Below are 24,703 nucleotides of genomic sequence, written 5' to 3'. Positions count from 1 at the left end.
AGTCCCTAAACCTTTCCATACACTGCAAAAGCACAAAATCTTACCACGTATTATTGATCCAGTTTCTAGTGCAAATATCTTAATACACTTGAAATAAGAGAAAACTAACTTACAAGTAACTTCTCAGCAAGATGTAAGAGTTTTAACGGTGTTACCTAGCAACGCCAGCCAAGCCCAACCCGTTGCCTAGCAACTCAGTTCTAGTTCCACTGGCAGATTATTTCACTAAAAATATGGGAAAAATGTAATAAGTGAAAATCATACAATGGAACTAGTACTTTTAAGGAATCACTGACTTAAAATAAGCTCATATTTCTTGTAAGTTAATTTTGTCTTATTTTAAGTGTGCTGAAATATTTTCACCAGACTCTAGACCATAACTACTTGGTAAGATTGTGTGTTTTTGCAGTGTAAATGTCTCCAAAGCCCCACATGGAAACTTGCAAATAAGAGAAATGAGTGTTTTCTGTGTAGCATGACAACGGATGTTTTTTTTGTGCTTTTAATAAACCTAAAGGTTAACAAAAGAAAAAAAAAAACTATCGAGCAGTAAACTGACAAATGGTTCACTTAAAATATCACATGTGGTGCATGTATAAAAATGTTTGAAGGAAATAAAAAGGCAACCAAGAATATTGTATGCATATACTTGAACAATTGGGTTAGCAGCGTAAACACCTTTTAAACAGAAATAAATGCTCCTTTTTGGCACAAACTCCGCTTTTAAACAATGGGTGCTCATTTGCTCACTGCTTTTATCACCTGGCTGCTAAAACCGTCAAACGTAACTTCAGACCCCACAATACGCAACATACTTCCAAAACATCTTTGAATGCTAAGCCCAACAGTCCAACATTTCACCACGAGTGAAGAAACAAGCATCAGTTTAATATTTTGGATTGTTTTTCTTTCCAACATGTGATACATTTAGAGCACTGATAGGCGTGTCAGCATTAGCTTGGGAGGATGGATGAATAAAAAGGAAAAAAATGATTTCATAACAAAGAGCATATTGTTTTAATCTATGGACAAAGGATCTAGGTCAGAAAATAAATATTTTTCCTCTCCATTAAAAAAGAGCAAACAGAACTGTGTGTCTTCTTTGTCCCAACTCTCTCAGAGGCACTGAGAAAATATGGAGGATATTCTCTTTTTTTTTCTTTTGTTTTTTTAAACGGGCATGCAGTCCACAGGGTCACATGACCCCTGACGGAAACCCTGCGGAGCGGTGGCCATTCACTTGTCGGTCGTTGGGTTGAAGATGATAATGGTTTAACATCCACGGGAGCAAAAGATTGAAAGACCGATCACTCAGGACACCTGTTGCTCTAAACTGGAACGGCTGCTTCTCTCTTCCTTTAACTAGGCCACATAGTTGTACTGGTTGGAGTTTTCCTTGTCGCGCTCCATATAGTCCCGGTCAATAAGAGACTCTATCCTCTTCTTTAGGTCAGCAGGCTGGGAGAGAAGAGAACAAGAGAGAAGACGGTAACAAACAACCAGAGGTCACCAGTAACTGGTTACATTTACTTCAGTAACGTCTTTGAAAAAATTTACTTTAAGAGTATTTTACTGCACTGTACTCTTTACTTTTACTTGAGTACTTTCATTTTGAAGTATTTCTACTCTTACTTGAGTAAAATTTCTGTATTTTCTATGCTAACGATAACCAAACATGGGAAATGAGGTCATTTCCTTTTTGAAAGTGGAGAAAATTAGAAATACAAAAACTGGAAACTTGAACAAATTGTACTCTAAATGGGAACCCCACCGGCGCACCCAGCTTTCTTTGTGTGTAAGTGTACATATGCATGTGTACACGTGTGTGTGTTTTTTCACTATTAATTTTCTCTGTGTTTCACTATTGGAGTTGTTCTGCATGCATTCTTTGCTCCTGAAAACATGCATCTTAAAGTCAATGGTGTAAACAGTTTGTTTATGCTCAACACTTCTGCACCGTGAAATATGTAAACACTTTGCTTCCATACGCAAAAGTATCAATAAAAATATGAATAAAAAGAAAAAACAAATGAAAGTGATGTGAGATGAAAAACAAACTAGTTACCTTGACAGGAAATTTGAGCTGGTTGTAAACCTCAGACATCAACAGATTATGGCTCAGAGTCTTCCTCATCTTCATTATCCGCACAATGGCCGCATCGATCTGGTACTGACGGTCCTGAAACACCCGTTCCGTGGTGCTGGCTTGTTCCTCCACCTAAACACATTTGTTCATCTGAAAACCTTTGACTTGATACACATACACAATCTACATCCAGAAGCTGTTTATACCGTCTCCTTCATCTGAATCTGGTTAATTTTGATCCTGAAGAGTTTGTGTTTGAAGTCATCGTTGCAGGAAAACTTGTCTCCGTCCTCCACGTCTTTGCTTTTCGGGATTTTGGTGAGGACTCGTGCTTTTCCGCAGGCTAGCGACTGCAACGTCCGACGCAGCTCGCTGTCCTCTGTGAGCCCAGAAACCAGACGCTTTTCAGACAAGATGTCCGACATAAAGACAGGAAGCGAACCGAACGGCGACACGACAACAAACCTATTCCTGTAGCTACTTTGATTTCTTCGAGAGTGAACTCCTCGCCTTCGTTAAACATCAGCAGCACCAGCGTTTGGAAAAGAGACACCTGCAGCTCCTTCTTGCCCTTCAGCAGAAAAACATCCAGACAGCAGAGTTAATATATACGAGGGCAAAAATAAAACAACAAGAATACAGCCATAAAATTATGAGTATTATGCGAATAAACTTGCACAAGAATAAAGTTATAGTAATACAAGAACAAATTAGTATGAGAAAGTCATAATATTATGAGAATAAAGTAATAATGTTGTGAAAATAAAGTTAAAATAATACAAGAATAAAGTCATAATACAACAAAAATAAGGTTATAAAATTTTGAGCATTTTTACGTGTACGTAAATTTACTAGTTTCTAATAAAGAGAATTAAGTTAAGTAAGTAATATTACGAGAATAAAGTCATAAAATTACAAAAGTAAAGTCATAAAATTAAGTGAATAATGCTGAAATAAGACAAGAATAAAGACATAATAGGAAAATAAAGTTATAAGATTTGAGAATAAAGTGAGTGTAAGTAATTAAAGTGTCTTTACAATAATGAAAATAAAATAAAGTAATATCACGAGAATAAGAATAAAATCAAATTACGACTTTATTCTCTTGATTTCATTTACCAAATTTTCTCAGCGCAGCATTAAGACTGCATCACAAATATAACCTTTCCTGAGAGTCAAAATAAAAAACGACATTCTAGGAAAACACAGAGCTAATAACCTCTTTAAATTCTGCTTTTAAGACGCAGTGACCTAACGTCGACTGCCACTGCAGCTTCCTGCCGCTGTGTTTGCCCAGGTAAAACGTCTTGAAGATCTCCTGCAGGCGCACCATCTGGACAGAGATAACAGAGGTCGTAACAAAGGGTATTTATAGCTTCGGCGCTATAAAAACCCCCATCATGTTCCGGTCACGTGAACATTTACGCGGCGCTAACCTCAGGGGGCAGGTGGACCTCCATGGGGACGTAGGTGGGCCAGTAGCCCATGGTGAGGATGTTGACGGTCAGCTCAATGTTGCCGGGAATGTTTTGGCACTGCATGTACTAGAAAGAAAGCAGAAACACGACTTACTGAGCAGCACAGATTCACATTTCTGCCGTCGTGCGTCAGCTGACGACGGGGCAATTCAAAAGCACCTGAGCAAAAGCCCTGCAGTGGGGCGAGTCGGGGCAAGTTTACAGCAACAGGGAGTTAGCTGCAGCCTGACGGAGGCAACAGGAGGCGCAACAAAAAACAAAAAAGGACTGGGGTTGAGGGTGAGAAGGCGAAGACACGAGAATGCTGCAAATAGACCAGCTGCTAATTTTATTTTGCATACGACTCCTCTAATATATTACTAAGAGCCGGGTTGTAACTAGTTACATTTACCCAAGTAACGCTTTGGGAAAAAAATTACTTTTACTACTCTACTTTTTACTTTTACTTCAGCAATTAAATTATAAAGCATCTCTACTCTTACTTGAGTAAAATGTCTGGATTTTCTACCCACTGAATAAAAAACAAACATGTTTTAACCAAACTTTCACCAGACAGACACACACCTGCTGTTTGTGTTACAGTTTCATCAGTTTTTTTATTAAAAGAAATTTGGAAACATTTCTTTTGAAATGGTTTTGAAAATTTGGTAGAAAACAATAAGGTTTGAGATTAATCTCAGAGACTTTCTAGAAAAACAAAAACAACAAGTACATTTCTGAGCACCAAAAGTAAAAAAATAAATTCTACACAATCTCAGACAATTTCTGAGATGAATTTTTACTGAAATTTCCACTTTATATTGTGGCTAAAAATTACAAAAATTACTATATTTTTGTAATTTTTAGATATTAAATGAATCATAATTTGATCAATTATTCAGTTCTTGAGTAGATTTTTACCAAATACTTTCTGTTCCTCTGAAGTAATTTCTTAGGCAACTACTTTTTAATTTTACTTGAGTAGAAATATGTAAAAGTAATGCTACTATTTAAAAGTAGTAAAATTTTTGGGTACTCTACCCTCGTCTAGTTTCTTATAAATAAAAAAAAAAAAAATCAGTTGTAGTGTAATAGTTAAAGAAGAAGAGCTTTTGAAGTATCGTGCAAAATTAGTCACTTCTTCCATTGTAAATCTTTTGAAGCCTTTTCTCATTTATTTAGAGATCATTTAAGGATTTAGATTTATTAAAGGCCACATATGAAAACATTAATGCAAAGCTCCTTTACCTGTTTGAACTGCACCATAATGTCTTTAGAAAGCTCCATGTCTTTGAACATTCCCTCTAGTTTGCTGGTGAACGCCGCTCCACATTCTGAGGAAACAACAACAACAACGCAGTCAGAGGTCAACAATTATTATTCAGTGTTAAGGTTTTGTTTTTTAAAGGATGAACTGACCATGTTTCAGCTTCGACAACATTGACTTTTCAGCATCCACTGAGGCACTTTTTCCAACCAGCAACCTCTTGGCCAGGTCCTTTTTGTAAAAAGCCTCAAATACGTCTTTTCCTAAAATGACAACAAATCATTACAGATCCTGATCTCCAATAAAAGTTTCCACAAGTCTGAACCGGAAGTGACCTGTGCCATCTTAGCAGGCGAGCGCTGTGCACAGCGGACCGAACAAAAAGAAAATGTGTGGACGCTCTTCGCAAAGAGAGAAAGATGCATGAACAAAATGGCTGCAGGAAGAGTGAGAACAACATGAAGGATCTTTGCAGCCTGAAGTCCATGGATGCTTAAAATCAACATTTAAATTTATTTGTAAAGGACGTACAAAGTCTTTGTCTGAATATCGAGGTTCTGGTGTCTGAATATCGAGGTTCTGGTGGCTGGCAGAGTGAGTCTCTCAGGCTACATGTCCGTCTTACCTAGCAGCTAAAAGCTACATTAGCTAAGCTAATTTTGTTAACCTGGCAGTAAGAAATACAGTAAATATCACTGATATTTATCTTAGTATTACACAGAGGAGGGTAGAAAACTCAAAGACTAATAGAGTAATAGTTGTGATGTACTTATATCGTTTATAAGTTAGGTAAGAAAGAGGAGAGGGCCAGTTCAAAGCTTGTGGCTCGTTGACTGTTGTCATAGCAACTGCCTGCCAAGATGGCTGTCGGCTACAAAGTTCAGACGCACGATGTCGCATGGGAACTAAAAAAGTGAACTTAAAGTCCAACATTAACTTACCATATATAAATCTAAAGATAATCATGATCTTATCCAGCATCTTCTCCAGTTCTTCATCCGTCGCCTCCTTGTTTCCTGCCCGCAGCTTCGAATCGACGTGTTTGGCTGGAAAACAGACAGAAAACATGAACTCCTGCAGCGTCGCTGTGACGACGGGGGGGAAAAGCTCAGCTACCGACCGATGAGCTCTGCAGGCTTGTTCGGCCTCTTGTTGATGAAGGTTTCGAAAGCCTCCTTCATGGCGTTGACGAACTTCTCGTTCTTCAGGAAACAGATGTCGATGATGTGATCCACCTTGTCCTTGAAGTCCAGCAGCTCCTGAACCATCGTTTTGTCTTTTTCAGGGTTGATTACGATTGTGCTTCCAAACGCCTGCATGTGGGGAAAATATCAAAGGACTTAACTTAATAAGAAACTAAAGTTAACGCTCAGGGTCTTACTAGTGTTTTATAGAAGATGCAACTAGTGATTAATTAACTGGATTTAAACAATTGGCACTTTATAAAGATGCTTTATTTAACCTCTTAAGCCTTCATTATACCACCTATGAATATATTAAAAGATACAAATACATTTTAAAAATCCTTTTATTAATTAGGAAAATAAACATTTAATTGACTAAAATGCGATAACAGCATTCTTCTAGTGAATTTGACCCAGTTGAAGCTAAAACTGCTCACTGAGGTGTTTTGGGTAAACAAAGGATTTTTATCTTAAATGCAAAAACTATAAACATTTTGTACCGTTTTAGCTTAATTACTGCTCTGAATATGTTGTGTTTTTTTCAGCTATTTGTTTTGAGTCTGTAAACTCAAGTTAACAATCGATTATGTATTGTTTAAATAATTGATTAGTCGTGATTAATCTGATTAATCGTTCAGCCCTAGTTTTATCCACAGAAGCAACGGTCAGACATTAATGTCTGTCTTGGTCTCAATTTTGGAAAAAAAATATAAATTGGGCACATTCTGACCGATACCCAATCAACAAAAGTCAATCTATTCAGTCTAATTCTATGCTTTGTGCTCTGAGTGACATCATGCTTTATTATCCATTTTAAATTATAACAAGTCTCTGCAACATTTGAAAGAATGTTTGTAGCAGTTTTATTGTTTATGTTTGACCACCAGCTTATTGTTTTTGTCAGTTTCTTTATTATTACCGTTTTATTCCTGACTGCACTGACTGAAGAAGTTAAAAGTTGTTCTTACATGTTTGCTCCTGAAGCTGTTGGTTTATTTAAATGTGCTCTACTGGTCCAGAGTCATCAAATTAATTCAGTACATTTATGTCTGTGTTTAAAGGAACATTTTAAGGCAGTTCTGTTTTTCTGTGTCGGATCGTTATCAGCCGATACCAAACCTCAGATATTGGTACTGGAAGAGAAGAAGTGGATCGTTTCTGGGTCGTACCTTGATGTACTCTATCCACTGCTGCAGCAGCACCTGGACGCCGCCTCGAACTCGACTGAAGAGCTGATACAGCAGAGACAGATCCTGAATCCGGTTCTCGTCCAGCAGGTGGGTCAGCCCTGCGAGGTTTCAATGACACACCGTCAGGTTCCCTCAAGCTGGTTAAAAACTAAAAACATCCACTGCTTTTTCTCTCTACAACAACCACAGTCACCGTATTTCCATTTGATTTTAGGAGACAGAACAAAGAAAATTGTGCATAATTGTGCAGGAGAAGGTTTAACATTTTTATAATTATAAATCTGTAAAGTGTGGCATGCTCCTCTGAATAAATAAACTGCCTCAGTTACTGCTGGAAGTCTTTGGGTTTCAATTTTCCTCATTGAGAGACTTAAATTTTACAAATTAGAAGAACAAAAATTATATTTTGGAGCTACAGCTAATGATTGTTTTACTAACAGAGCATTCTGACAACTAATCGATTTAACCACTTAAGTCTTTTTTTTAATAAAAGATGTAAATAAATAATTTAATTTCTGAGAAAGAAAAAAAACATTTATTGCCTAAATTGCAATAACAGCATTCTATTAGTGAACGCTTGGTCATTTGTAGCAAAGACTGCAGCTAAAAAAAGAATTTCACTTCTTATATTTTATTATTTTTGACTTAATAATACAAATTTCCAACATCAACGTGTGAAAAGTTGAGCCCTCCTGCTTGACTTATCAATACAGTTTATGTTTGATCCACTGATTTTTTTATTAGATTAATGGATTCATAATTAGAAGGGTCTTAATTTTAATTTTAATTTTTTTTTTTTACAGATTTTGAACCTCGTGAAGCTCAAAAGCTTTGTCACTTGAGGAATTCTGGGTAGAAAATATTTACCAATAAACATGTTTTTTTATTTTAAATGTAGAATGTATTTATTTTTGACTAAATTATATGCAGGTTAATCATCTATTAACTGGATCTGCAATGAATAGGGTTTCAATTATTTACTGCTTTGTATGTCACGTAAAATTAAATAAAAATTAAATGTTTCTGCTTCTAATGTGCAAAACAATCATGAAGGACATTTAATAATTGGAAAAACAATGTTTAATTTCTACAATAATGGGTCTGCAGTACCTTTCTGCAGAATCGCAGTGAGATGTTCACCCAGCAGCTGCTTCTCCATAGTAGCAATGAGTGGTTTTCTGAGAAATAAATTAATCTTAGTTTAACAGCTGAATCTAATTTAGCCTCACGCTGCAAACTAAATGCAGCAAACCAACACTCACTGTGTGCTCTGGTCCAGATATGTGATTACTCTGTCAGCCTCTTCCTCCAGGCGTTTGTTGACATGATGGAGATATTCTGGCACCTGAAAAAAAGAAAATAAACTGGTAACCACAGGAAGCTCTGAACCCAGATGCACTAAAATTTACTGAAACATTCAAAAGTATTAAGTCCTCATAAACATCCAGTTTTCTTTATATTGTCAGGAAGTTAAAAGCCAGAATTTAAAAGGAAAAACGGTGATCAAGTAATGTTATATCTAACTAGTAGCTTTTAAAAGCTAAAGTTAAAAAACATAAACAAAAATAACAAATGACATCCGCTAAGTTGCCATGGAGTTGATGCATACACAGTATTAGATACTATATTTAAATACTATATTAAATATTATATTTAATTTGCTAGAAATCATTCATGCAGAATTCATCAAAGAAGCCATGTTTTCTTGATTTAGTGGATTTAGGTAAATAAAAATTATAAATGATTTGCTGCAAGACTTCACCTTCATCTGCAAACTGAAAGTAAAACTTACAAGAACCAAACGAGGATGTAAACAGACGGGAAACCACCTCCATTTTTCAACAGGACACATGTGACAACATTCACTTTAAGATTGATGTTTGTTTTTCTACAGCTTTTATAAGAGATTGAACACATTTTTATAGAAACAAAACATTTTTCTCATCAGTGAAATATTCTGGAACTTCTACTTTTTCCATCAATATTAATGAATTACTGACGTACAACAAACTTAAACTTCAAAATTTCTACTTATAAGTTTGTTTTGTTTTATTTAAAATGTACAAAGATATTTGCACTAAAAACTAGGCTAAAATACGTGATAAGATTTTGTGGTTTGCAGTTTATTTACTGTAAGAAATTGAAAATCTTTATGAACAGCATCAATGGACAAGCTGCTACAGATTCCCTGCGTATTTACTAAGCTGAAAAAATCAGCAGAAAACCCGGAAACATTTTGCATTTTTCTAAAAATACAATCAGGAAAGAGTGAGCGCCTCCAGAGTGTGAGGTCACATAAATCACCTCTCGCTCCTGCATCAGCCTCTGTCCCTCTGCGGCGTAAAGTCGATTAGTTTCCTCCAAAAAGCGCTGCTCAAACGAGTCTTGATAAATCTGTTAGAGACAGAGGAAGCAGAGGATCCATTAAGGCCATTTGTCAACAAGAACATCCACATTTCTCATGTGCGCAGACAAAAACCACAGAAGCAACACAGCAAGATCAGATGTTAAAGGGATCCACGATTAGCTGAACATGGTGGCCTAAATATGTTCCAAGTTTCCTATTAACTGAGAAAAATGCTGTCTGAGAAACGCCAAAACTCATAAATACTTCAAAAAAACTTTGATCTTTGTTATATTTTTCACTCATGGAGTTCGCCATTTTTTGGAGCAATGCATGCTGGGATGATGAGGCTTGGATCCGTTCTGTACTGGGACCTACAGAGTAAACACAGGGAGGATAACTCCCCCCCCCCCGAGTTGTTGTTCATCATAATGCGTTTGGTGCAAATTTAGACAATGTGACTCTGTGTAACTAAAAAAAGTGGGACAGACCCGAACACAACTTCCGCAGGACCCTCAACATTTTTCTCCAGAACACTTTGAGTCATTTGTATGAGCAAAACTGACGAAGGCTCTAACAGGTGATGATTCCCTTAACGGGCTAAATAAATGCTGTGTTGACAGTTTTTATCCACAAAGCGCCTAAACCCTTCTGCCGCCGGCTAGTGGGCGAAAAACACTGGGAGAAACATCCGACAGCGCTGGAGGCTCTTTCAAATGCTAACGAAGCTACACTGCTGCCGATCCAACTGTAGCTCTGCGTTACCCGACACAGAGCTACAGAACTACTTACCTGACTTTACTTTAAATCCAGATTTAACCACACCTGTTAAGAGCAGCTTTTGAAACATTATGAATGAAACGCTGATAAACATCCTGATGTGTAATGATGCCATCAGACGAACTGTTTTGTTGACCGTTTCTTCTTCGACTGTATTCTGGTGTTTTTATGATGTAAAGCACTTTGAACTGCCTTGTTGCTTAAATGTGCCATACAAATAAACTTGATTGACTGATTGATTACCAATCACACATTCGGACCAGAGTTAAGTGTCATTCATCGTTTCATTTACGAAGCTGAAGGCAGAAGCAGCAAACACCAGCTCTGTCCTCTTCCTCCATTTGGTCCTCCTCATCTTCACCCCCTCTTGTGATTTCTACATTCCCATCAATCTACACGCGATCTGGTTCAAACTGAAAAGGCTGAATGATGATACTCATTGTTGTTTTGGCTGGACTGAGCTAGCGCAGTCGGTCAAGTCAATTACCCAAAGTGCATTGCAGTGTGAACAACATGGCAACGTCCGTGTGACAATATTTTATTAAAATCTATAAAAACTAAACAGTCTACAGTGTTATTGTTTTTCCATCTAAAATAAACGTTTCTTAAATAAAGTCTATTGTTCCCACTAATCGTGGATCCCTTCAGAGGGTTACCTGGAGGTCAGAGAGCATGCTCAGTAGGCTCCTCAGCAGACTGCGGTCGATGGCTTCTCCGTTTCGTTCCCTCTCGATGAGCAGCAGAATCCCGTCTATGGTTTTACTCTGGACCTTCAGGTCGCTGATGATGTAGAACCTGAACAGCTCCAGCCCCATGTCCCTGCACAGCACAGCAGTCCAGGTTCAGCACCCACAGAACCGCCTCGCAGCGGCTGAAAATCACTCACCACTCACCAGATCGATGGCAGCATAGAATTTTGTAAAACATAGGTGCGATCCAAAAACAGAAATATACTCCTAATCATGATCTGTGGGACAAAAACAAAACAAGTTATGAATAAAAACAAATTCTCAACAAAACTTTAAGGTCTGACAGTCAGCTGCACCAAATCTTCAATTTCTGTCTGAAACATAAAGCTGGACAACATGGCCGGAAAACTTATCACGATATAAGCTTCTCATGTCAGTCAACAGATAATTATTGATTTGTTTTTTGTTTTAGATAGATGAAATACTTCAAAACTGGCAGCGTGATCTTTCCTGTTTTATACACATTTTTCACTCCACGCTGTTGCTTTATTTTTAAGCAGTTATGAGGCAAAACCTTAAACTGCTGCTGTGACAGTTACTCAGCAAGTTGTTGCTAGGTAACCAAGGAGTGAGTGAGTTGCTAGGTAACCAAGGAGAGAGTGAGTTGCTAGGTAACCAAGGAGTGAGTGAGTTGCTAGGTAACCAAGGAGTGAGTGAGTTGCTAGGTAACCAAGGAGTGAGTGAGTCAGTTGATTCCACCAGGTGGTCATGAGAGGTTGAGCAGCTCAAGTCTTTGCTCTGCCTACATCTCCCAGAATGCTGTCTGATTTTGTTTTATGTTTGCTGTGTTAAAACTAGAAAAGCATCAAGTTTTCAGATTCTTTTAGGCTCTGTTGAACAAATTTATTCTGTTACAAAAAAACAGAATTTTTTAAAGCCGATATAGTTAAACAATAAACACTCTACTTAGCAAAGTTTAATAAATTAATTTCAAATCAAAACTGAAAACACGTTTATGTGAAATTGCTTTTTTTAACCGAAGTCTTCTGCTCTTTCTTTTCAATTGATTTTATTATTTTACCGTTTTATCTTTTATTTGATGTTATGTGTTCTTGAGGGTCAAGAAAGGCAGCTATGAATAAACCGTATTATTATTAAAAATAATAAAATTACTAATAATGATGATTATTATTATGAACCATAATATTATGAATATGAATATTTGTGATTAACAATAATAATATTAAAAACTGTTATATCACAATATCTTATATTAAAATGTTTTATAATATATTAAATGACAATAATAAAAATATATTATAATTAAATTAAAGCTGATTTAGGAACAGCAAAGTCGTAAAAGTAAAAGTCTCTGGTTAGACTTGGTTTCAAACAGATAAATACCTTGTATAATACTTAACATCTTCCATTGTAATAATTTTATCCGGATTAAAAATTCATTAAAAAGTTTAGTAAACAAATCTGTATCATTTTTGATCTGCAGTTGGGGGCCACAAAAATCTGTCCAAGGGCCACAAATGGCCCCCGGGCCGCACTTTGGACACCCCTGTTACAGATTCATCTCAAGTCTCCATACAGTAATACATTGCTGGGCTTTGAAATTCAGGGAATTGATTGAATCCATTTTCTGATTTGGTTACTTCTAATGAAAACTGATTGTACTCAGTTTTATTTGGGGGTGTCAGAGTAAATATAAACAGGTTGAAGAGGCTGGAGATCTTTCTCAAGTCACTATACATTGAATTAGTCTTGTTACACTTCAGATCTATCAACTCACAGATAGAAAATGTGATTAAACAATCCTGGGAGTTAAATAAACAGAGTATTTTGAAACAGAGCCGCTGTTCATCCTGAGGAGTTTGAGCCGCTCATCAGCCAGACAGGAGAAAAAACATCAGGTGAGAAGAGCTTTCACACTTTTCTGACCCAACATGTAAAATCCTGCGGAGGTCAAGCTGTCATTTTCTGTCAGTGTTTGTCAGGGAGGTTAAATTGGGAGCTCAGGTTTCAGCTGTGCAGAGGCGTAAACAAGCGCTCCTTCACAGCTTTTTGACTGGGTCAGCACGTCTCATCCCTGGCAGCTTCACACCAAAACACAAAACAGGCTCTGCTTTGACCGGCTGGCCGAGCGCCAGCACAAACAGCTGTACAAGCTACCTTAAGGTTTCATTTTATCAGTTTTTAAACGGTAAATCACTCCAAATCTCTCAAAGTTAAACATTAATTTTACTATTATTTACAGCTGAAACCAGGTATGATTTAATATAGAATAATAAATTGCGAATGCATTACCACTGTGATATCAGTGTGTGCAATATTTGTATTGTAAATGACTGCTTAAAGTGCAGTAAATGTTTTTAACTTGCATTTTTCATGTTTATGCAATATTTAGCATGTTGGACGCAAACGGCAACCAAACTGCTAAACGTCAGAAGTGATGGAAGCTCAGATCAGAACAAGAAAAAACCCATATTTACTATTAAGAAAATTGTAGTATTTACTCATATTAATTGCTAGATTTTATAGTATTTTGGAGTCCAAACAATTTAGGATATAATCTGAGGTTTACAAAATTGTCCAAGTGAATGAATATGAACTTTCTACTTTGAAGGAAGCAGCAAAAAGAAAATATCTTGCAGATTTATCTCCTTATTCTGGAATTGAGTGAATATACAGTTTTGTAATCCTAACCGACCTAAAATTGGAGAATTTATTCAAACAGACAAAACCCTACTGCTTTCTACGTTGTGTAATTCATATTTTCATGCAACATTTTGCAGAAAAACTTTAAACTATTGATGAATGATCGTGGATTTCTGGTTATAGAAATTTCTTCATTTAAATTAATAATTATTACCCCTTTTCCACTCATTAAATTTATATATTTTTAATTTACTCTAATAGTTACAACTAATGTGCAGAAGTGAATGGACTCACCATTTGTCTGCAGTGATCTTGCCAGCACTTATCGATTTTCTTCAGGAAAAGGACGCTGTCCAGGGCATCCGTAAAAACCAGGTCAGGGCAACAAACGACTTTAATTCAAATTTATACTTAAAATTATCATATCTGCAACATTTACACTAGAAAAATACAAAATCTTACCAAGTAATTATGGTCCAGTTTCTAGTGCAAATATCTTAGTACACTTGACTAACTTACAATATATAAGGGCTTGTTTTAAATTAATAACTCCTTAATATTGATGGAATAGTGCTAGATTCATTGGAGGATTGTTTCACAAAAAACATGGGAAAATATCTTGTTATAAAGTGAAATAATCTTCTCTAGTAATCATAATATTAGGGAATTATTAAACTAAATTAAACAAGTTCATATTTCTTGCTGAAAATGTATTTGTAAGTTAGTTTTGTCTTATTTCAAGTTGCCTAATATGTTTTCACTAGAAACTAAACCAAAACTAATTGGTAAGACCATTTTATTTCTATTTTTAGTTTTCAAAATAAAGAAAAATATAAATCATTTGCAAACAGACGATGAATAAATGTTCTTCCATCTGTTGATAATTGTGTAAAATTACAGAAATCATAAAAGCACAAAGTTTCCAACTTGATCATTTTTGTAGAAATTCAACACAATTATTCCATGAAAAATTTGACTAAAACCTGCATTTGCCATCACATCCGTACTTAAACACAACAGATGCCACTTTATCAGTTTTAGATTAACTTATTAAGACAAAGAACAACTGATTATTGTTTAAAATGACCAGAAAGTGTAAAGGATATTCCCTGAACTGATCGATCTGTGCCTTGATGTGGTCTTCACACACGGTCCTCAGCTGTTTGTACAGTTTGGCAGATATCTTATGGGAGCAGAGGTTTTCAACAGCCTGTGGAGACAGAGGAGGGAAAGTTTCATCGGCCAGCAGAGCGAACAGGCAGCCGGCTTCCCATTCAGAGCCGATACCTGGTAGAGCTCCTCTAGATTGTACTTGATGGAAGTGCTGTTCTGAATGGCCTCCACGGCTTCTTTCAGCTTCTGCCAGGTCTCCTGCGTGTAGTTTTCTGGTAACTTGGGCTTTTCTGCAAGAAAAACACAACACTGAATGCAGAGAAGACAGTGGAACTCAGTTTATACGAAGCAACAGCTTGTCTTTTTCTAAAAATGCTTGTTTTTTGTAGTTAAACCGATAAAAAGATTTTACAAATTTGGCCCCCAGTGCATGTTTTTAGTGAGTTTCTATTTTTAATTAGGACAAAATAACAGAAAGTAAAACCTTCTTACAATAGAAGAAAATGGGTGCAATGCAAAGTATTTGTCTTTAAATAACCACTTTTGTTTTTTAAACATTGTCTTGCAAGCACCAGCGACTTTTACTCAAAAGCAAACTTTGCTCACTGTAAAAACACAAAATCTTGGAAAGTATTTTTGGTCCAGTTTCAACTGGAAATATTTTATTACACTTCAAGAATATAACAAGATGTAGAGGTTTGTTTTAATTAAATAATCCTTTAATATTGATGAAAATGTTTTTGTTCTGTTGGCAGATTAAAGTCTGATCGGTGCAACTCTAATTAAGGCATATATTCTAATTTAGGGGTGCAACGATGGCAGTTTTCTGGCCAATCGCTGATCTTTAAAAAGCCTGACCTGCCCATTCTGATTTTTGTCAATACCAATTTTTTTTCCCCTGAAATGTTGCCAAGTGTGACAAGAAAGTCGCTGAGTTGGTGACAGTGGGATGACGACTGTTAACTGTGAATGTGCGGACACGACCTGGTGGGCCGGTCTGTCAGTCAAACCTCTCTAAAGGCAGAGCAGAAGAGGACAGAGGTTGAGTTTTAGACCTTTGACGAGGTGGATAAGATCGGCTTCACGAGTGAATATCAACTGATCACCAGTCTCCCAAAATTAAGGAAATATCCTGGCTGACAAATCGTTGCACCTCTAACATAAATGGTAGTAAAGAAAGGTTTGTGTCGTCTTTAACATTTTCTGTTTAAAAAAAGATAAACTTGCCATCGAAATCTCATTGTAAAACAATTACAAAAAAATATGACGGTGGGCCAATTTTGTACTTCTCAAACACAAACTTAATCCAAAGGCCAGAAATGGCCATCCAGCCACACTTTGGAAACCTATGGGCTTGGGAAAGGTTTGATTGGCATATAGTTTAGGCCCTAGTTTGCTGCTTCAGCGGTTTGATCAACCAGTCAATAAATCCGATTTCCTTAATTTTGGGAGATTGGTGGATACTTGCACTTGAAACTGATGTTATACCCTGATCTTATCTAACTCAGCAAAGGTCTAAAAATCATAAAGAAATAGAGAAATGTCTTTATTTATTAGTGTTTACATTAGGGATGCACCGATCGGTAATCAGCAATCAGCCAGAAAACTGCAATTGAGGCACAACTGGTTTATACAAAGTTGTTGTCTTCTTGTGCTCTGCTGTGGGAGAGGTTTGACTGGCAGGTCAGGGCCGGACAAAGCATATGCAAGTTAAGCAGCTCCTTAGGGCGCCAACACCACATAGCTGCCTCTATGAGCACCACTCCAGCCTGATGATATATCTAATTAAAATAACACTGAAAAGCGATTTCTGTCATTTTTATAGTAACACTTTAATCTCTTTCTACTGTTGCCTCTGTTGGGGAAATGTCATTTCAACCCGGATGATTCTGGCCCTCTCTACAAACATTTGGACCCACGGGCCTAGCCGGTACAAATTTCAGATTTTTTCCTTTGATTCTGATTTTTATCAATTCCAGTTGTTTCTTCATTATTATTCATCTCTTGTGGCAGGGGTCCAAAGTTTGTGTCACATGGGCTAAATCATCAAATTAAAAGGACTTGATTCTTTTACTAACTCGCCAATGAACCAGCCACTGTTGCCGACTCAGTGACTTTCTTTCTATATTTAGACCTGTGTTCACACTGCAGCCTGAAGTGACCCAAATCCAATTTTGTTTGACGTAATGCGACCTGTATCCGATCTTTTCATGACAGTTTGAACAGCACAGGTCGGATTCTTTTTCGAATGTGACCCATATCCGATACGTATTTGATTCAAAGGCGACCTAACGTCCAGGTCGCATTCATCTGAACTGAACGTCACCGTTTCTCAACAAATCTCACTATTCTGCGTCCTGATACGCGCAAGCGGGAAGAAAAACAACAACCATGACGGATTATATGAGGATTAAGTTGTTAATATGCTGCTCCGGTTGGACAACTTCAAATATGTAAGCTAAGCTCCACCGTTAGCCTCCATGTTTACTTCCGCAAACACTGAGCACTTCTTCTTCTTTATGGCGGTTGGCAGAACACTGAGAACGCTGACGCTATTGCGCCCTTTACTGCGCATGCGGGACACTTTCAGGTCGTTTGCCCGTTTACACTGCAGAACGCATACAGGTCGCAATTACTGGGAGTGTGAACGGCCCGGCAAAAAAAATCGGAATTGCCAAAAAATCGGAATTGAGTCACTTTAGGCTGCAGTGTGAACGCACCCTTAGATATCTGACACGTATCCGATCTTATCAAACGTGACCTGAATCTGAACGGCCACGTTCATTCGACCTGAACATCACTATTCTGCATCCTGATAAGCTTGAAGAAAAACAACAATAATGGCGGACGATAATGAGGATTAAGTTGTTAATGTGCTGGCTCTGGTCGGACAACTTCAAAAATCGACAAGATTTAAACTATACAATTAGCCTACGATCGTATAGCTAACCATATGGCTATACCATTAGCATCAATGTTTACTTCCTCAAACACTGAGCACTATTTCTTTTTTTTTTTACAGCGGTTGGAAAAACATTGAGCACTCTGTATGTGACTTTATTGCGCCCTCTACTGCGCATGTGGGACACTTTTAGGTTATTTGTGTTTCACACTGGAGGTCACCTACATGTTGCATATATTTGGAAATGTGAACGAAAAAAAATCTAATTTGACGAAAAAATAATTTTAAAAAATCAGAATTGGGTCACTTCAGGCTGCAGTGAGAACTTAGCCAACAAAAGGTATGGGCAAAAAAACGTTATCGGCTTTTTAAAGATCGGTAATCAGGGATCGTGCAATCGGTGCACCACTAAAAATCAGTATAAACAGGTACTTGTTATGTGTGTGTGACCGGTTTGCAGTGGCTCTCTGCACCAGTTCCCCCAGGTACCTCTGAAGTTCTTGATGACTAGTTTCTTGGCAGCACCGGGTTTGCTGCTGGAGAAGGTGCCGGACCCTGCGGTTTTCGTCAGTCCGTTCGCGTGGTGTCCCCCCACGCCACCGGCCAGGAACATGGCTTTGCTTTTGTTATTGGAGCACGAAGCAGCAGCAGCAGCGGCGGCAGCCTCCTCAGCCATTTTCACATCTAGTCCAATGAAATCCACCGAATCCTCGAACCTCAACTTCTTCTGAATGTGCAGCGGAGGAGTGGGAGAGCAGGAGGAAGAGGAGGAGGAGGAATTGAGGGTCTTGGGAGGCGAGGAGGAGATGGTGTCACTCGTGTCGTCCCTCTCTGAGCCGTTTATTTTCCTCTTTTTCGGAGATGTGATGTTCCCACTGTCGCTTTTGACATCAGTAGCCGCGGGTCTAGCCTCCTGGGTTGGCGGTGGTGGGGGATTAGGGGAAGATAAACCTGTTGGAAACATGAAAAAACGGGAATACTAATTCTTTACAGCCAGTCTTCTGATCCGAAACTTCCAGGCTTTGTCGAGGGAAGAGCTCAGTGTCCGATGGCCTTCGTCTGTCTTCACAAGTGCAGTTTCGATTCACCCGGTTCGTTTATCCAGTTTAAAACAGAAAATTTAATTAGAAACTACTCAACGCTTCTCTGATCTGGAGCCTCGTCTCTTTCTTGTTATTGCTGGCAGGAGAATAAAGATGGTTGGCTACTGCTTCCTCTTTTTTACCTCTCCGTCTTCTAACCGCGTCGTAAAGTCGTTCAGCGGCAGCTGTCGGGTCAAGCGGCCGTTAAAGGCAATAATTTATAAAACTTATTCAAGTGCAACACTAATAACCCCACATGATAGCGAAACAGACGTTAATAGACGCAGAAACAATCTCACTCGTAAAAAGCTAGTCCGTGACCCCACCGGAAGTACTTTGTACAAAAGTACTTTTTGCACAAGCGTGTTTTTTATATTAACCATGGTGCTCTGTTTCGACCTGCCACCAGATGGCGATAAAGTAACGCCATTTCCCTAATGTTTGATCAGAAATAGTTTGAAAGAAAGAATCCACATAACAGGAAATTTAATAATATTCAGAGTTGAGTTGTAGCTAGCTACTCAATTACATTTACTGGTGAACTTTTTGGGAAAAAAGACTTTTAAAAGTATTTTTGCTATACTGTACTTTTTACTTTTACTTTATTATGAAGTATTGCTACTCTGACTTGAGTAAAGTTTCTGGACTTTACTCAAGTCAGAGTGAAGTCTGACTTAAATAACTCATTCAGTGAGTAACTTCACTGAATGAATAATAAGCTTGTTTTAACCAAACAAATCACCAGACACACACACACAGATTTTGCTTAAGTTTCGTAAATTTTGTATTGAAAAAAATAAAAAAAAGATTTGGAAAAATATTTTTACTCTTACTTGAGTAATTTCTTGGATGGCTACTTTTTACTTTTACTTCAGTAAAAATATATTGAGGCAGAACTATTTTTATATGAGTAAATTTTTTGGGTAGTCTACCCATAATCCAATGTGTTTTGGGTTTGAAACCAACTGTAGTTATTTCTGCAATGTTGAGTCTTTAATTTTGGGTTATTTAATGCTTTTGGCAAGGTGTTTTTAATGGTAACAGCCAGGTATTTCTCTTCTGGGAAAATTTTGTCAGAAAGTCATTGTTTTTGGTTTTATCCAGGATTTTAAATATATATAAAAATACTTTTTGGTGGACACAGTTCTAATTCTTGGAAAAATCAGACGTTCACTTCTCCAAATGTAAGAAAAAAATCTTCCAAAGACTTTATTAATCACTAAGGAATTCTTCTTCTTCTTCTTCTTCTTCTTCTTCTTCTTCTTCTTCTTATTATTATTATTATTATTATTATTATTATTATTATTATTATTATACCAAGCAAATTATTCTCAACTAGGTACATAAGCCATTGAAAACTAAGCCTACATTTCTTTCAGGTGTGATGCATAAAAATGTGTTTAAGATTTACGTTATGCTTTATTTCAATGTTTTAATAATATCTAAAAATTATAATGTCGCAACGGGGAGAGAACAAAGTTAAAGTAAAATGAAAAAAAATCTATTTTCTAAAAAGAAAAAAACTACATATATTAATACATTAGATTAACACGGAGTCAATTTCGGTATAATTACCTCTGGTTTACCTGTATTTTGAAACAAAGTGCAGCACAAACCCCCTCCCGTAACAGACGTTCTATGTGACGAAACCCTCTGTCACCTAGGTAATGCGAGTTAACCTTCGTTAACTGTCGTAAAGTCACGCAAATCTCATACAACTAAAAAGGAGCGTGGAAATCTGCTGCAGCAACAGCTAATACATGAACTGTTTTTGCTGATTTTTCTTTCCGCTTGCCCGACTTGGTAAACTACGTTCGGGACAAGCTGTGACATACTTGAAGATCGCGGCACCAGAGACCAGAGAGGATGTTTAAAAAGTACGTGTCTGTGTTGTACCGTTAGCTAGCAGCACACTGAAGTAGCCAATGCTAAGTTGCGAGCATTAGCGTGTTTGATATTGTAGAAAGATAGTATTTAGTATTTAGAAACTGACCTTTAAGGTGTTTAATTTTCTACTGGTAACACTAGATTTTGAGGCAAGCAGGAGTAGCTTCAATAAGCATTAGTAGAGCTAGCATTCAGCTAATACAAGAAGGGCAGATTTGAGTTATTTTATTTTCTGTCAGTAGCTTTCTGTTAGATGTTAGCTGCATAAAACCAGTCTAAGTCAAACAGAGCTTCTGAGTGGGATCAGTAGTTGTTTTCTTTCATATTTCAGCTAAAACAGCACACAAAAGAAACAAACTAATGAACATTCTCATGCAGCTCCCTACCAACACGAAATTAACTTATCAGATTAAAATACTACTTATAAACTGTCAGCCAATTAATGGGATGACCAGGCAGTTTATTTTAATATTTTCTGGTAGCTTGTAAAACATGAATAGTATGATAAAAAAGAAAAATAAGATACCAAAATCTAAGGGTTAGGTTCTACAAAGAATGTTGATTTTCTTGCACTTAAAATTCAAAATTGCAACATATTTGTACAGAAGTCTAGAAGAAGGTTGATCTTTTAAACATATTTGGGGAACATGGAGGAATGGAGAAGAACTCTTCTGGTATTGATAATTAGGAATGAGGATGATGTGTTAAGCTGTAACTAAAGGTTTAAAATGTTGATGAGCCATACCATCAGTACATGTGAGAGTTATTAAAGAAAAAAATGACAATGGAATAAGTATTGTGTTTCTATTTAAATCAGGATTTTAAAGGATTGGAAAGTGCTTGATTTCTGTATATAGTCCTTGTACAGTTTTGTAATAAAGCTGTAATAATTTTTTAAGAGACAAAACTATTTACAGAAAGTCAAATGATTATTTATATTCTGTTTAAGTATTTAATTTGAGCAGGAAGGTAATTTACCTTACAACAAACCGATATGTTAAATGTAAGATATTTATTTTTCCTAATGGCTCAATAAGTTATTGATCAGTGTAATTCAAATAAAGGTGGTCTTATATTTTAGATGTTAAAGTTGTTGAAAGTTTGGTTTTTTTTGTTACATTTGTGTTTTGTTCTCAGACTAGTCAGGTGTATGGAGTGTGTGTAAAAGACACATTTCAAAACATTTAAAAAAAAGTTTATTTGCTCCCTTCTATAATACTATAACATATTAGTAGCAAATTAGTAATAAATCATGTCATATAAGAGAAAATTTATAGTATGTTCCTTAGTTACTTTGTATTGTTTTTATCTATGGAGTTTGGCGCTGGAAAAGTTTTAAATTTTATCAATTTAACATTATCAATAAAAATACATGGATAAGTATAACTCTTAAAGTTAAATATGTGTTTGTTTGCTTTTTTCAGATTTGATGAGAAGGAAAATGTGTCGAACTGCATCCAGCTGAAAACATCGGTGATCAAAGGCATCAAAAACCAGCTGCTGGAACAGTTCCCCGACATCGAGCCATGGCTCAATCAAATAATGCCAAAAAAGGACCCTGTTAAAATAGTGAGATGGTACGATCCGCGTTTCCTGCCTTCGTTGTCTCATGAATATTCTGTTCAGGTTGGTGATCTGCACTGTTATCTTCTGTGTGCATTTCAGCCATGAACACATTGAAATCTTGACAGTGAACGGAGAACTGCTTTTCTTCAGACAGAGGGAAGGACCTTTCTATCCAACCCTCAGGCTGCTCCATAAGTGTAAGCTTTCCTCAACAACATGGTTTAAAAATAAAATCTCTGATATTTGACTTTAATTTACTTTTTTCTTTCAAAATTGAGATTACAAATGACAGGAAATATTTTTGAAAAAGCTGCTTTTATTTCAATCATCTCTCTTCTGTGAGTTGTACCACGGAGTATTAGAGATTTTTTGTTTAACTACTAGAATATGATCATAATTTTTAGCAAATTAAAGACCAGAAGAACGTTTTAATGAGAAAAAAGCTTGGATAATTAATTTTTGGTTATTTTGTCATGAAATACTATGTCTTTATTCTGATAACATTAAGACATCCTCTTCATAAAACTCTTATACAGTAAATGCTTCAGTCAGAGGCTTCTACAGAGCTGCTGTAATACAGACTGCTACAGGAGATCCAGTTTCTGTAACAACGCTGAAGCTACTGGGATTATAAAAGTGACAACATTTAATTTCTCTCTCAGATTAATAAAGTATTTTTATTTGAACTGATTTGAACCAGGTGATGAATGAAGAGAAGAATCAGAAATTAATGTTTCTTATTGTGAGAAATAAACCAGAAATTCAGGTAATCAGGTTAAACATAAATAACTATAATTATCGCACAAATATCATGAAGTAGTAAAGTTCAAATGTTCAAGTCAAGAAAATTAACTGCAACATTTTGATTTTCAACTTTGGAAACTAAAATGTTTTTGTTTGTTTGTTTGATTGGCCTTGGATTACAAATTAATTTAGGAGGTAACAAATTAAATTTATCTTGAGTTTATTCAGTAAGATCAGTATTTCTATAAAAAGGAAATCACATTGAGACAGAATGTTTTATTTTAATCTCTTTGACGCCTCTTGTATTTCTTGGGTAAAAATGCTGCGAAAACATTACAGTATTTTTATAACATTATGATTTTAAAAAATTTAGCCTCACTGTTAAATTTAGCTGAATTCAAGAGAAGATGTTAAACAAGATGGCCGCCCTGCGCATGCTAACATCAAATCAAAGGAGTGAATTGTTGAAAAAAATCCAGATTTTCCAAAAATTGAATGTTTAATAATTTAATTAACTGATTTGTCACCCAGCCCTACTGATACTAAAGCATTTAGTTGATTTTATTTCCTTTTCTCTCAGATCCTTTTATTCTTCCACACCAGCAAGTGGACAAAGGGGCCATAAAGTTTGTGTTGAGTGGAGCAAACATCATGTGTCCCGGACTCACCTCACCAGGTGCCAAACTCTACCCTGCCGCTGCCGACACAGTAGTTGTATCCTTTCAATCATGATGTGTTGTTGTAGTTTTTTTTCTGCTGTCCAACATCAATTTCAACGTTCTCTGCAGCTTTTAAATCAACATTTCCAACATGTTTGTCTTTAACAAGTTGATTCAGGCGATCATGGCAGAGGGGAAGCAACACGCGCTTTGTGTTGGTGTAATGAAGATGTCGGCTGAAAACATGTAAGCCTCCCAAATGTTTTACTAAACAAATCCTTCACTGTTCACGTCCTTATGACTAAGATCCGAATCTGTGTCTAACGAACAGAGAAAAAGTCAACAAGGGAATCGGAATCGAGAACGTTCACTATCTGAACGACGGTTTGTGGCACATGAAGACGTACAAATGATGCCACCCAAACCGAGCGACGGCAGCTCAGCCGTTTCCACCTTCACACTTCGCTTTGTAACCTGCTGGAGGCTGCAAATCTGCCATCATGATGCACAAATGAATAAAAGATCCTGGTTCAAACCACTCCCCGTTTGTGCTTTCCTTAAATTATTTGAATTAGAAACAGCATCAAGGATGTGATGTGGTTTCAGACATGTTGACATTATGAGGAAGGGAGCGGCGAAGTGACACACAAAGCAACAGTTAAACCTGTTTATCTGCATGCTTTAGTTGGGAGCAAGGTGAATATTCAAAGAGGTGAATAAAGTAATGGTAGTGTTGGTTAAAAACTGACTCTAGATGTCAGTTTAGCTTGTAAAAACGTATTAAAATCCAAACTATTAAGAAGAGCAGCTTTTATTGGATTTATGTGAAGTTATCTACCACTACTTGGGTAGCAGCACCACAGGTTAGGATATAAGATGCACACAATTTCACAGGATTATTTTCATAAAGTTAGTTCTTTCAGCCATTTATAATTTGCATAAGACCACATAATTTGAATATTGAAATGTTGGATTTATTTTTTTATTACCCAATAAGACATTTTTACTGGAGACATAATGCATAAATGTCTTACCATAAACATTTAAACTCCAGAAATATGAAAATATGTTTATAAAGAAAATTATTTT

The 24,703-nt window shown here is 36.7% G+C and overlaps 2 protein-coding genes across 2 annotated transcripts; one reads left to right on the top strand and one right to left on the bottom strand.

Moving 5' to 3' along the window:
• Positions 1 to 631: 631 nt before the first annotated feature.
• cul4b (cullin 4B) lies at positions 632 to 19,113 on the bottom strand. Its single transcript, XM_007569696.2, has 20 exons — positions 18,166 to 19,113; positions 14,949 to 15,064; positions 14,768 to 14,871; positions 13,956 to 14,025; positions 11,202 to 11,275; positions 10,965 to 11,127; positions 9,489 to 9,578; positions 8,447 to 8,529; positions 8,295 to 8,362; positions 7,164 to 7,282; positions 5,931 to 6,123; positions 5,752 to 5,856; positions 4,963 to 5,073; positions 4,792 to 4,877; positions 3,523 to 3,630; positions 3,306 to 3,419; positions 2,552 to 2,657; positions 2,293 to 2,465; positions 2,066 to 2,218; positions 632 to 1,458 (listed from the first exon to the last, which is right to left on the bottom strand). The coding sequence occupies exons 1-20, from the start codon at positions 18,638 to 18,640 to the stop codon at positions 1,363 to 1,365; spliced, it is 2,607 nt and encodes an 868-aa protein (XP_007569758.1). The 5' UTR covers positions 18,641 to 19,113; the 3' UTR covers positions 632 to 1,362.
• Positions 19,114 to 20,437: 1,324 nt separating this feature from the next.
• On the top strand, positions 20,438 to 24,153 carry mcts1 (MCTS1 re-initiation and release factor). Its single transcript, XM_007569695.2, has 6 exons — positions 20,438 to 20,635; positions 22,070 to 22,222; positions 22,311 to 22,408; positions 23,536 to 23,669; positions 23,793 to 23,860; positions 23,946 to 24,153. Exons 1-6 carry the CDS (start codon positions 20,625 to 20,627, stop codon positions 24,025 to 24,027), a joined length of 546 nt encoding a protein of 181 aa, XP_007569757.1. The 5' UTR covers positions 20,438 to 20,624; the 3' UTR covers positions 24,028 to 24,153.
• Positions 24,154 to 24,703: the final 550 nt, after the last annotated feature.

Source organism: Poecilia formosa, unplaced genomic scaffold, assembly GCF_000485575.1.
Source record: "Poecilia formosa unplaced genomic scaffold, Poecilia_formosa-5.1.2 Scaffold244, whole genome shotgun sequence".
NCBI lineage: Eukaryota > Metazoa > Chordata > Actinopteri > Cyprinodontiformes > Poeciliidae > Poecilia > Poecilia formosa.
The sequence above is the reverse complement of the archived record's forward strand: the minus strand, read 5'-3'. Positions and strand labels throughout refer to the sequence as shown.